This window comes from Bactrocera oleae, chromosome 5 (assembly GCF_042242935.1).
Source record: "Bactrocera oleae isolate idBacOlea1 chromosome 5, idBacOlea1, whole genome shotgun sequence".
Lineage (NCBI taxonomy): Eukaryota > Metazoa > Arthropoda > Insecta > Diptera > Tephritidae > Bactrocera > Bactrocera oleae.
In genome coordinates this window covers 47,441,782-47,456,504 of record NC_091539.1, presented here as the reverse complement: position 1 = coordinate 47,456,504, position 14,723 = coordinate 47,441,782, and the positions used below count along the sequence as shown (strand labels likewise).

The 14,723-nt window shown below is 34.9% G+C and overlaps 1 protein-coding gene across 1 annotated transcript in view; it reads left to right on the top strand.

Moving 5' to 3' along the window:
* The window catches only part of LOC106616006 (probable G-protein coupled receptor B0563.6), an 82,750-nt gene that overhangs the window by 33,724 nt on the left and 34,303 nt on the right, over nucleotides 1–14,723 (top strand). The window contains exons 3-4 of the mRNA XM_014232450.3: nucleotides 5,652–7,086; nucleotides 10,773–10,926. Coding sequence (XP_014087925.1) covers nucleotides 6,793–7,086; nucleotides 10,773–10,926 — 448 coding nt within the window. The 5' untranslated portion in view covers nucleotides 5,652–6,792. The remainder of the gene's footprint in view (nucleotides 1–5,651; nucleotides 7,087–10,772; nucleotides 10,927–14,723) is intronic.

Here is a 14,723-nt window from a genome sequence, read left to right as displayed (position 1 = left end):
GAAATCATCTGCGAAACTCATGAAAAACGTACGAAACTTTATTTGGGTGAATAAAATTTATATCACTAATTTTTTTATTTATTTTTTATTTTTTGTTGCAAGACAATCTCTACATTAATTTTATATTTGGCTTGTTAGCGTATGACAACACATATGAAAATTTTATAAAAAACATATTTACATGTGTAAGGCGACATATTGAAGTATGTGTGTGAGTTTGAAGCTTGCGTTGGTCCATCACTTGTTCGAGCAAATAGCGGAACAAACGCACAATTGGATAAACAAACGGACTGTGAAATGGACAAGCAAATATGCTCAAAGGAATGAAGGCAAGCAATGAAATTGAAGTAAACACAAATGTGGCATGGTTGGTTGGTTGCTTGACATTTAAGGTGGTTGAGAAACTTACATGCATACTTATGTGCATTCTTGACTTTTTCTCGTACATATATACATATATGTATGTACATATGATTTTACACACATAAACACCACTAAAATCTCAGCTGTTTGCCGCAATTACATAGACGATGACTGTGCAGCAGCAAAACTCGAGTAATTGACGCGTCTGCAAGAAAAATATGAAAGAGCCTGTAGGGAATATCTGTACTTGAATAATATATATATATATATATATTATATATGTATGTATTTATGTACTAGCTGATATTTATGCGTCAGAATGACAACTCTTAATTGGAAACGAAGCAAAAAACCAACCGTTAACAATGAATTTGGTGTCAAATGAAAGACAATAGATTAATGCTGCTCCTTGTTTTGCTTCGAGCATTCTGGTTAATGCGAAAATTGTATACCATATGTGTTCACATACTCTAGAATGGCCAAAACAAAAGCGAAATAATTTTATTATAAGAAATTATTCTATTTAAAAAATAAATAATGGAAAAGCAGCTGAACTATATGAGAAGTTGGCCCCTTTTTGTAAAATATATCGATACGATTTTTACAAAAATAAGATGAAATATTGCGACATCAAAGCTGTAAAAATAAATCCAATAAATAGAAGGTTATATTTGTCATAGTAAGAATGCTATTTCGGTCAGATATAAACCTTATTGTTCGATTGCCTGTTGCCATTTTGAGCGTAGTGTCATAATGCCACTCTCATTGAAACCCTCTTCGCTTTGGAAAAAAAGGGGAACGGTCGATTTTCTCAAACTTAACTGGAGGCGAAGTTTTCACTAAAAAAGTAATTCGTCATAAACAGGATACCTGATACCAGGTTCGAATTATAAAGTGGATGCATAAAACTACCATTGCGCTGTCCTGATGGAATACAATTTCTCTCCTATTGGCTAAATCTGACCGCATCCGGGCGATTGCTGTCTTCAGATGGTTGCAATAAAGACTTTGGCTATAAGAAAGTAGCTCATAATGAATGATTCCCTGCAATCGTACCAAACTCATATCATATAGCTTCAGTAATGTATAGATTCTCGTAGATGGAAATTCGGTCACTTGCGTAATTGACAGTGCTTACATGATGATCGGAATCGAAGTTTTCAACTATTTTATCGATTTTTTCGACAATTGATCAGCCAGAACGTGCACCACGTCAAATCAAAATTATCGGAACGGAAGGAAAAACCATAAAATACACATTTTCAGCTGCTTGGCTTCCGTTCTAGCCTCTTTCGACGACAAACTGTCAAATATGGCGTATTTCCTTCTTGCTGGTGACCATTTTGGACGCGTGCTCCAACAAACACATTTCTGTCTGAGAAGTACAAAACCTTATCTTTCTAACGCCACATACTGCATATATCTTATATTTAAAAAGTTTTCTCTGAAACAATAACCTCCTAACATTAAAACTTTCCTACAGGGAAATTTTTATATACGCCTGCATACATGTATATTTAAAAGTTGGCTTCAACTTTTGGTTTAACGCATCAACGCACACATACGGAGACAGCTGCTGGTACCTGCCTCAAGCACAAGCCGACTTCAGCCACACCTAATAGCAGACATGTAAATGAACATCCTTGTAAAGAACTATTTTTACGCATTAATATGTGTATTCTATTCTTCTTATGCCAGCGAAATTACTACATGTAAGCATTCATTCATAAGAAGCTATGTGGCATTGATATGCTTTTCTTAACATATATACATATGTATATATTCGCCTGCTGCTATTCTTTGCTGATTACATTTATTTCAAACTGCAAATATTTACGCAACCTTCTTGCGGTGAATAGGTTCATCCGTCTTCAGAGACTGGCATTGTAAATTTTATTTACATTATTCCCATATGCATTTATGGTCATGTCGCTTTTCTCTTCATTCTACATCGTCCTCTGCCGCTACGCATAAAGAGGAAAGTGTAACTTTAAAGAAACTCCTATAAACTCCATTCATATGCCATACAAGTTGAGGCCACTGCGTATACGCAACTTCGATGTTCAATTTATTATAGCGCTTATTTAAAGTAGTCTGTGGTTGCGCACAGCTGAGTTTCTACGAAGATACTTTAGTTCACTAACCTCACTCACCTCGTTTCAGTAATTGCCGATGAAATTATTTACAAGTTCGTCTTTTGTTGTACTTAACAAGTTTACGTGTTTTCAAATGAAATTCAATTCAGCTTCTTTGCTTATTGTTTTTATGTTTTACGTCAGTCTTTCTGCGCTATGACTGGAGTAATAACGGGTTACTGGGTCAATTGCTATCAACCTTTTTCATTTAAATTTAAAAATACTAAGAACTGGATGGAGCAATGAATTTCCATAACATAGTACGCATATTGTTGCTATTTCGTTCAAATTAATTTAAGTGAAAATAACACTTAAGCAACTTACAGCGCCGGTCTGTTGTCTTACCTAAAGTTAATAATAGATTATGAGAACCTCACAAATCGACAAAGTGGTTTATCACAAATTTGTTGAGACCGCTAAAATCAATTTCGGCTATGTCTCTTGGTTCGCCGAAGTTAAGACTACAGAGATGTTTCAACCTCAGTCTAGCAAAGGCTGCACAGTGGAGATGAATGTGCCTGGATGGGTTTATCTCATCCTACTCCATATAACTTTGACCACTTGCGTCCGAGAAGATTTTTAGCCTTATCGCATTAATGCCTATTGAACAATATCCAGTCCTATGACTACGGCAAGATGAACTTTACTAAGACAAAGCAGTTCAGTAGATCTCCTCCGTTTTACTCTAGGCCAAAAGAATATTGCAGTCACACAGAAGCGGGTCGTCGATCATTGTGATTATTGTTGCAAGCACCGATATCCAATGAATTTTAAAAAATTCTTAACAAAGTTATACTTCCTACATAGACATACTGCATCTCTATCAGTATCGATGATTCAAAAACAGTATTTTTAGGCCAAGGGTCTGAAAAAGGTTTTATGACAAAACCTATGTATTTATTAGGGTATCCGTTATTTCCCGAGACGATTTTTTTTCTGACGCCTCCTGAATTTCAATTTTACTTCTACTCTTTAAAAAATTCTGCATCAATTGGCTGAGCATGCATACAGTATACCATGTCGAATGAGCAACATACATATATTGTATAATTTATAAGTCACTTATGTTGGCGGCATTTATGGTCTTTATGTTTGAAAATACTCACAAATAGTGATAAAAGCGTAATTTAAGACGCTGAGAATATTAATCGGTAATCAATTCTGTAATTGATTTAAAAAGAAAACATATTTAAGCATGTCCTTAAGAGCTTGAGGTGAGTTAAAAGAGGAATGAATAACATACACTTCTACAGGTTCATAGAAATATCAACGTAAATTTCATTTACTAACTAGTATTTGCAACCACATAGAATTTAAGCTTTAGTCTAAGGGGGTTTCTATACCTTTTGAACTGCATAAAAACCCATGCTGGTATGTTAAAATCGAATATCTTTGACTTTAATAAGCTTTCGTTTTGTTTGGGGTCATTGTCGGGCTTGGAACACATACAACAGTTCATGGTTCGTTCGTCGAAATAAATAATATTCCACGGAACTTGTAAGAAAGAGGACGCAATGAAGATTACAAATATACCAATTGATCAGATTTGACCCGGACTGAGAAAAACTAGATTTTCAATTACACAGCTCTACTGATCAATTATCGGCTTGTTAGCAATGAAATTTATTTTTGTAGTCATGATTAGGATTCTGTACATTTTTCGCGCATACTTGTATAGACATTACGGGATCCGCACTCTCATGCTCCTTACATAAAATATGCGAAAAATTATGCGGAAGATTTTAAAATTCAATAAAAATCAATTTCTACGTTTGATTTTCTAAACCTAGATTCTACCAAATGTTCAGTATTATTTAATAAAAACCTCTCTAAGTTTCCCAGAAATCGGCACAATCTATACGTAGTACTGAAAGGAAGGCTGAAACAACTACACCAAAGTTATTTTCTCAAAATGAACTAATGGTTTTTATACGTGATCAATTTAGGAATGATAAAGCAATATGTTAAAGCATTGCATGTGGAAGGACATTGTTGAAATTACATTTATAGAAAATTTCCCAAACTAGATATAGAAAAGTTGAAAGGTGAACTATTTGTTGCTCCTCAAATATCGCGATTCATGAGAGATACAGATCAATGTTATAACTGTTCAGGAAAGTGAAGCTTGGAAAAATTTATCAACACTCAAAAGTTTCCTAGGTAACCATAAAACACAAAATTATGAAAGAATTGTGCAAAATATTCTGACCAACTTTAAAATTCCAAAAGCAAATACGAGTATAAAGTAAGACTATATCCACAGCTAACCGGATATATTTTCGTAGAATTTAGATAATTAATATATAATTGAGAAACAGAGAGAGGGCTTCAATGGATCTAAAACTGATGGAAGGAAGTTATTAAGGTAGATGGGACCGTGACATTATGGCAGGCTGCTCATATGCAAATCAGATTTCACCCTAACATAGAAAAAGGTGGTACCAATCGAGTAAAAAATTCATATGTACCAGTCAAATTTGATTAGTTGGTATGGCCTCGTTCATACGGTCAGCATTTATCGATCGTTGAAGTATAACTGGAATTAATTTTCAGCACTTCATATGAAATATAAATATTATCTAAAAACCGCTACTTAATAGTCACTTGTGGAGCTGATAAGCGCATCACACACTCTGGCGGCATATAAATTAGAGAGACGGCATAAAATCTTCGTTGTTTGAGTAAAATCACAATTTTATGAAACTATATCAATATCGGTAAAAGTCTGGTTATTATTTTTGCTTATAAATATGTCATAACGTCAGAAAGAATATTGGTTTCAGAAAGCAGATGCCAGTCTATAAAATCAGCTTTGAAGTTTCTCCATTATTTATATATAGCAATTTTATTAAGATTTTAAATTGATTATAGTCCAATCTGAGCCCTATGCAGTATTAAGTATGAAACTGGTTCAATTTGGAACAGTGTTAAAAATTTCTTATTTTTTTTATACAAATATGAGAAGGTAGTACTTGTATGTAGCACATTACCGTAAAGTCGACTAAGCACTAAGGTTCTGGCTCCAAAATTAAAAATAATATGAACCAATAAATTAATATAAATATCCTACACGCGAGGAACATAAAAATATTTTTTGTGTTGTTAAAATTTTTTGGAAATATTGTATTAACGTACAGTTTTATTTCATTTCAGGTATTAAACTGGTCTGTACAGCGACAGCTATCATAACATGCGAAAATGTGCCACAAGCAAAATAAAATAATTATGTTGCACACTAAAAATAATCACAATAATAATGCCGATAAAATTAACAATCTAATAAAAATTAGGTTGGAAAAACAACAAAAGCAATTAAAGCAGACACAGCAGGTGGAAAATCATTGGGTGTTGATGTGGCGGAGCGGAAAGAGCAGTGGAAAATTCCTGTCGGATTTTGTGGCCATAAAAAGAATGTGTATAAGTGAAAGAAATATTTGCGGTGCAAGAAAATTTATGTGAAAAGCAACAAACAATTAAGTCAACAAGGAAGTGGAATAAACGCCAAAAAAACAGCAACAGTGATTAAAGTGAGAACAGCAACGAAAAATTAAACGAAGCGAGCTGATTTGAAGTTATTTAAAATAATTTTAGATTATTTAAAGGCAACAAAAAAGTTTTGAGGCAGCAAAAGACACAAAACTAAACTGACTAAAAATAACCGCAGCGCAAGCACTGTTCGTTATTTTGCCTCCAGCTTTTTGGTTTTCCACTTTAGTCTGCAGCTACCGTGCGTTTCGCAGAAGCGTGGCATTTTCCGTTAACATTCTTATTGCTGCTTTAACCTCGCACTTTCAACAAGAAGACAGACATTGCCTTCAAAAATCACTGCTGCTCGAGTTGCTGCCGTCACGACTACAACAACTGCAGTCGCTTACGTGCGGTGTTACGCGGCTGACGTTGGCAACGGCCGTAACGTTGCATGGAATGGCGCGACCTCACCAGCCGGCGCAACTATTTGCAATTCAAATGAATTGACGCGCAACAAAAACACACACACAAAAAGTAACTACAAATACTACAACTAAGCAGAAAACAAAAACAAAGTATTGAAAGAAAGAACAACAACAACTACAACAACATAAGATTAACAAAAAAACATTGAATAGCGACGTCAGCGGCTTTCACCTTTAAATTGCCTTCGCTACGCCACGCTTCAACCCTTTCATTTCATTTTCTATTAATAGAAAGTTTCACACTTTTGACACCGTCGCCGCCGCTGCCGCCCTTTGCCCGCCATACCACTTAAATAAAGCTGCGTTTAGAGCTACCTACCTACCGGCCACAACAGCACGCCATGATAACACGGTTGTACAACACCGAGGAGGACCAGGCCCTTTGTTCGTTAATTTGGGGCAGAAACTTAAATGCGTCGAATGCGAACGAACAAATCGATGAGGATGGTGAGACGACGCTTGTTGGTAGCGCAGTAGCTGGTGCTACACCAACACTATACAGTGCACACAGCAGTTATGGTGCGGGCAGTGCGCTAGGTGTCGGCGTCGCAGAGTCAGACATACTTATTGGCAGCGCTGCTGTGCATGGTGCTGGCGGCAGTAGTTTACGTGACGATTTTTTCATTGCCAACGACGTAAGTACTTGTGGAAGGTGGCTGATTGCTCTTTCACTTTTGTTTTTCAGTTGCTTTTCCGCTTGATTTCCATTGATGAATGAAAATTGCCAATATGCATAACTTTGCCGTGGACGAAGTGAGACTTTATTGTAACATTATTTTTAAATTAGATGTTACAACGTCGGTGTAGGCGCTCATTTTATGAGATATCAAAGAAGAAACAAATGTTTAGGGGAAATATTGTTTTGCTGTAATATTTTAATTCATAATAAGCCAAAAGTGTGTGGCCCCACTATATAATGATATTATGTGGCATTTGGTCCCACATGTTACTCACTTTCCTATCTAATATAAGAAAATTTTACTCCAAAAATTTACCTAATTATAATAAATTTACACAGCTAATTTTGATACATTCAATAATATCTGTCCTGTTACCTCCTCTTGATATGCCTGTACCCTTCTACTTTAAACATTTTTATTTTGATGAGAGATTATAGCTCTCTCCCTGTTTGTGAAGATCCTTGCTTCTTTGCAAATCACAAATCGATTTTACTATTTAACATAGTTGCCATCGTGATCGATACTTCTTTTATACATCGCTAACTACCTCATAGTCACTCAATTTCCTTCCAGCGATCAATTTTTTGAGATCTAAGAGCTGGTAAAAGTTTCTAGTGGTCAAATGAGTGGAATACGTTGAATATGGAAGCCTTTGGAAGAAAATTCTTGCAAATTTTCAAATCCATCAAACACAGAATTTTCTATTGTATATGGCGATCAAGCGTTTTGCCCTTTATTAAAATTATTCCACACAACAACCTTAAATATATACACCAACACCTTGCCAGTTGACTGTTCCACACTTTGACAGCTCAAGCGAAATATCATAATGGTGATTATTTTCAACCACTGACTAAGAAATCGATTACGATTCAATAGTCGAAACACTACTCAAAATCAGTTAAATAACTGTACGTTTTGGACGATCTATAGACTTGTCTTTTAAAGGTTAAGGTTTGAATAAAAACTATATGGGTGCAACTCTATTGGCGCCTTCCCATAGAACAAGAAAAAACATTACTTTCGGCTTTACCAGATCTGTAATACCATTCACAGGAGCATTTTATATAGTCCATACCTATGTATAACTCAATCGAAAAATTTATTCTACTAACGGTTTGCAGCCAATGGAAAGCGCCTTCTTAATTATTTCTAACCACGTTGTTTGCTATAAATAACTTTCAGATAAAATTAAGATTACTTAATTAGGAAAAAAGATGTTTTATGAAGATATTTTCTTGATTTTGATCAATCAGTTTGGAATTTTTATAATTATATATTATATATACTCGTATATATATGGTAGATATATTTTTATGGATCTATCAGAACTTATATATATAAAAAAAAATATTGCATTTTGATCTAAGCAATATTATATATTAGTGATTTAAAGCGTATTTACCAAAATTTTCCAGAGATTGTGATTTAATGTGCTAACATTAAAGTAGCAGAAATTTTCGTTAGCTTAATTAATTCTCTAAGTTTCCATTACTAAAAATTATAAAACGTGAGATTTTCTTTACATTAACTGTGTATTAAATTAGTTAAATATTTTTGAGCTGAATCTGACCTGCGTCGAAATACAAGCATGCCCCCTAACTAAAAGCTATTTTAAATTTGCAGTACCTTAAAATTTCTGAAATTTATAAGATATTTGACACTACTAACATATAAATATAACCACAAAAATTACTTTCCTCCACTTCGACGTCAGCTATTTAAATTAACAAATTTTTTTATAATGGAAATAAGTTGAATATTCGCACCAAACTTCAACAAGGTCGTGTAGCCAAGGCCCTATTGGGCTGCTATCAACGCATACAGCTAATAGAAGTTCTTTTGCAATATTCATATATGTAAATTTGAGTAGCAAATTGAAAATTGAATATTTAAATTTTGTCCGTAAAAAAAATACCAATGAGCACAAGGTATAAAATAAGTAGTATATAGGGAAATGTAAACATACATTAGGGTGATCCAAAAACTTAATATACATGAAAAAGTGAAAAAATATCGTGATATGTATATATAACTGATTAGCGTGACGAGCTGAGTCGATTTAGTCATGCCCGTCTGCCTGTCCATGTTGTTGTTGTAGCGGCAGAAAACATTCCTAAAGTAATTTCGAGGAATGATGCCGGGGTGACAGTCCTTGACCGGATAAATATCCGGGTCCGTTCCGGTTACCTAGACCCAACTGTCGTGGGTGGTCCATCTATCTGTACATTTAATTTGTTTTGCAGATATCAGTCTGAAATTTTGTATACATTCTTTCCACTCAAAGAACCTGCTCAATTGTCGAAACCGACTGATATCGGACTACTAAAGCTTATAGCTACTATACAAACTGGCCGATCCAAATCAAATCCTTGTATAGAAATCTTTTTGATTTGACAAAATATCTTCGCGAAATTTTGCATGGATTCTTGCCCAAGCCAATGCTACAATCTTCAAATAATTTTTGTAGATCGGACCACTATAGTATATAGCTGCCTAATGCCAAATTTTTCGTAACTTACTCAAGGACGACCCTAACATAAAGACTTACCTACATATATAACTAAGAGATATGTAGTATGTACCATATATACAAAATATGTACATTTGTTAAAAGTATACTTGTTTATTTGTAAATCCTCGGCGCGCCTGTCGTTATGCTAAGCAGCCCTAGCACCATTCACAGAGAAGATGACAGAGCGCATCTCATTCAACTGCAGACCCATCAACGATAGTGGGAAAAGCAGAAATGGCGAAGAAGAAGAAATTGATTTGCCATACAAATACTAATACTAATTTCAGTGAGCAAGAGCACGAAGTGGGTAATGGGCGATGGGCGCTGGGCGCTGGGCGCTGAATGTCAGCAGTACTCAACTTGCAACGGCTACAACATCCACAGTAGTAGGCAACATGTAAAAGTGGCGATAGGCGCTATGTAATGACATTGGTAGACACAGTCATGCAGCAGAGACTTGAACACGGTCGAACTCACTTGAGCATCGAGCAGCTCGTGCCACCCTTTAAGCTCCGAGTAGGACATGCAGACGGCAATGAATGGGCATAGTAATGACATAGATTATGTCAACCTTCTGCTTTTCTTTACAGTCATTCTTTGAGCGCTGACTTATATTCCTCATTTCATTTTTTTTTGGCATTTTTGCAGCACTTTGTTGCCAATATTTTGCCCAGCTTCTTTTCAATTTTTCTTACTTTTCATTGAAATTTCCATTCGCTCGTTTAACAGAACGTGCCGATATGCGGCAAGGCTTACGGTATGTTTATTCGCCCATACGCCCGCATATGTGTATATGTATATGCTTGTTTTTGCATACCCAACTGTAATAGCTTTTATTGTACTGGATAAATGTTTATATGCATAAGCATTTGGAAGGCCATTTAATGCCGCTGTTTATTGCGAATGACAGTTTTAACAGCGACCATACCTTTTCTTCGCTGTTTCTCACAATAAAGGTCTATTTATATACGGCCCTATATGCACTTGTAGGTATTTCCAATGAGAATGAGAATGAGAAAATTTCCAGCAGTGATCACATATATTTAAATCTCCACCGTTTTCACTTATTCATTTTCTTCTCCTCCGTAATATTCTTTTGTGCTTATTATCCATTTTACTTATACAGTTCCCTGAGGATCCACGCACAGAGGCTTTACGTGAGTACTCTTACGGCATTATTTTACCAATAATCTGCTCGCTTGGCATCATTGGCAACGTCCTTAATCTAGTTGTACTGACGCGAAGAAATATGCGCGGAACGGCTTATATTTACATGAGAGGTAAGTGAGATATTAAATACAGCCACACAAACATATTGTATACATACATCTGTATTTACTGGACTTTAGAAATAATAATTTGATGATTTTTATAGCAAAATATTTTTCCAAATGTAGTCTCTCTTATCTTTTATACTATCGATGATGTTTAGAGGCATAGTTAAATCGATTTTATTAATAATTATGCTGAGTCAATCATTGAAACAAAAATTATGATTTGGGTATATGTGATATGTGGGGACTAAAAATAAAATTGAATCGATTACATTAACATTTGCCGACTATAAGATTTTATCATTACTTTTTTATATATATTTTTTTTTAACATCTTAAATTTAGCTTGATGTATTCCGTCTGAAATAAAACCCAGATAAAGTCCTCATATATGATGTAAAAAGCCTAGAAAAGTTATGGACTAATTTCGACAATTTTTAGCACCATAAAATTGCGAAATTTTAGAGGCACTATATGTGATATAAAATTTGTTGTAATATTTTGAATGAATCTAGGGTTACCTATTATAAAGTAAAATGAACCGTTTGTAACGTAGCATAAAGAGATGTAATAGTTCCCCAATTTTTGAGATATTGATCTGAAATTTGTTTCATGTTCTTTCGGAACACTATAGCAAACAGCTACCACACAAACCGATCAATTAAAATCGAGATAAGATCGTTTTTATAACATTTGTGCTATGCACATGGGAAGGGTTTACAGTTTCGGTGCGGCCGCAAAGTAAACGTACTTTATGTTACTACTTGTATTATTTTTAGCTATAGAACACGTCCTAAATTTGTATACTCCTTATATTAGATCTTATGAACTGATGGCAACTTTATAAGTTCCGAATAATTGTATTGACTGATCTCGCATAATATTTAATGTATGCCCCCATAATTAAACTTCGTCTTCATTACATCAGAAGAGGTGTGGACTTTAGGTTAGATCGCTCCCCTCTTTTATATAGACTTACAAAAGGCTAGCACTCTAATGAATTCCGATGTATTCCCAATTCGAATATATAAATTCAAGGTCTTGATTCTGCGTCAAATTGTGCCTGTAAATTTTAGTCAATATTTTTTCCTGCCTTCTTTACGCTCGTAAGCCGAGATCCCTTTGAGTACCACTTGACTTTCACTGAATATAGCAATACGTTCTTTGCGATAATTGCGTGGCCAAGCCATCAATGTACATAGAGTGGAGTTTCGGGCTTACTACCGAATGTAGCTTTAAACTTTAAACCTTTTTGGTAATGTCATCCCTCGGAAGAAGGGTCAATGGTATATCTTCACTTAAGGCCTTTATTTGTTGTGGTGAAATTATCTTCCCCCTTCCATAAACTTCTGCTCTCATAATAAGCATTATAGAATAGAGGCCTGAGCTCTTGATGAAATGTTTCATGAAGAGATGCAAAGCTATTTTGTCTTCTTGATTCCATTTGAAGGCAAAATACTTAGAGTTAAATGTCATTAGTAGAGGAAAGTCGGTTTTATAAGCTTTGTCTTGCTTGGTATAAGGCCGAAATGATTAAAGTGCCTATATATATTCAAGAAAAATGTATATAAATAATGACCAGCTCTATATCTCTACTGTCTCTCATCTTTGGTATCATTTCCTGCAGCAAATTTGCATCTAAACCTGTACCTACTTTTCCTCCTTATATGTTCAACGTCAATCGTAAGCGCATAAGCTCATACAACTTATAGGTATATTATGCATAAGCAATAATCTTCACAAAATTCAACATCTTTTATCGGAAAAAATTCTTATGCAAGCACATGTGATGAGTTCACTATCAGAACATGTGCGAATATATTATCATTATCGTAAGCATTACTAAGATCATTAGAATCACATGTAGCGATTAATTGGGAAAAAACTACTCGAATGCCAAGCAAGAAGATCATAAATTTTCGAATCTCTCACAATTCGAAATTTGTTGAGCATGAAGGAAGCAACTAACAAGTGAACGCAGGCATAAAGAGAGGTTGAAAATAGATATACATATGTATATGTATTTGTGTGTGTTTATGGATCGTATTTGTTTGCATGTGCTTCTGTTACTATTTGGTTAAACAATTAAGTAAATGCCATTTAGGTCAATAAAAGCGATAAAAAAATTAGTACAGGAAGTGTAAAGCCAAAGCCGCTCCACATACACATATAAAATAAATAAACACACTCATAGGAAATTCATATATATTTAAGTAAGTGTAGACACATTTGGAACACACGCCTCTTTGCGGTTATTTACCAAGTCATTGACACCAATTTGCTGTCATCAAACATACACACATATCATGTGCTCTACACATATATAACTGTATTGCATATACACAGACACACATACGTCAGTATACAAGTATATGATATTTTCTCGATTCCCGAATTTCTTGCCAAAATTCTCCGCTGTTTTTATGCCACCGGCAAAACGTGTTTAGTGCCACAACATCTTGTTAATATAGCACGCCTTTGCTCTTTGCAAAGGTTGTTGCCACCGACTGACTTCATTACTGTGGCAAGCGAGCAATGTCACCATTTTTCTAGCTATTATTCATGTTCTTGAGTGCACGTTGCCTGCCAGCTTGTTGCTAAGGCCTTCCAGATGTGTGGAAACGGGCGTCTTTCATTTAATTTTGACATTTTGCCACTTTGTTGTTTTTGCAGATTTCTCTATTTTTATTTGACAGCAGTTATTATTATTTACATTCTTTTACACTTATTTCGAATTAAATGCGAAACCATTTAAGGCTTATGGATATTTCTGCTTGAAGCTTGAATAATATGTTAAATGCGAGGAGTGTGTTCTCACAAATGGTTTGATAAACTTAACTGAGAAAAAAGAATTTTTAGAAAATTGTTGCAAGTGTTTGGTAGATAGAGCACTTAATGAATTATCTCTCACTCTTCAAAAGGTTCAATATACCGTATAACCGATTCAAAACTTAACATCCATCTTCGCCGCTTTTCTGCACCATACACACAACAGTCAAACTCGGTGGTCAACATTAAACTAGTTACGAGTAGTTCCACTTACCTTCAGATAGTTGTAATCAACTAGCAGCGAAGGCAGCTTTAAGACTGAGGGAATCCTTCTTACAAATATTAGACGTATGTAATAAGGGGATGGGGTGCCTTTTCAGCAAAATTAGATACGAAAAAAACGAATTTATATGGCTCTGATTACTTGTAGATATTTAAACGATAAACATATGATAGATTTAGCTGAGTCTCGGTGAAGTCAATCGCTAACAATGAGGCAACCCTTGCATGAATGGAATATGGGCCGTAAATAGCGACTATTAGAATTCAAAAGGAATGACTAAGAACTCTAGTAGGAGTGCTTTCAGGACACTATCTAATTATCAGATTGACAACAGCATATAATGACTATTTTAGAAGAAGAAGAAGAATATGAGACTGCGAATGCAAAGCTTTGTATAGAAAAATAACTACAACTATCTGTCGAGGGTTTCTTGACAATGTTTCGGAGATGCCGACAAATCAGTAGCGAGAAATGAACATGGAAAAAATTTCAAATCTATATTGCAAAATCTCATAGACTAGATTTTGTATATACAGACAGACGGGCGGACATGGCACCATGGACTCGGCTCGTCACTGTGATTATTTACAATATTTCTTGTTGTTTCAAACTTCGTGGAAAGCTTAATACAATATATTCTATTCAAGATATAAAGTAAATCGAATAATAATAATAAAAATAACACTTAATCGACAGAAAACTTATTCCATCGTAATTGATTCCTCGGCGTTTCGCTCACTTTTTTGGCAAT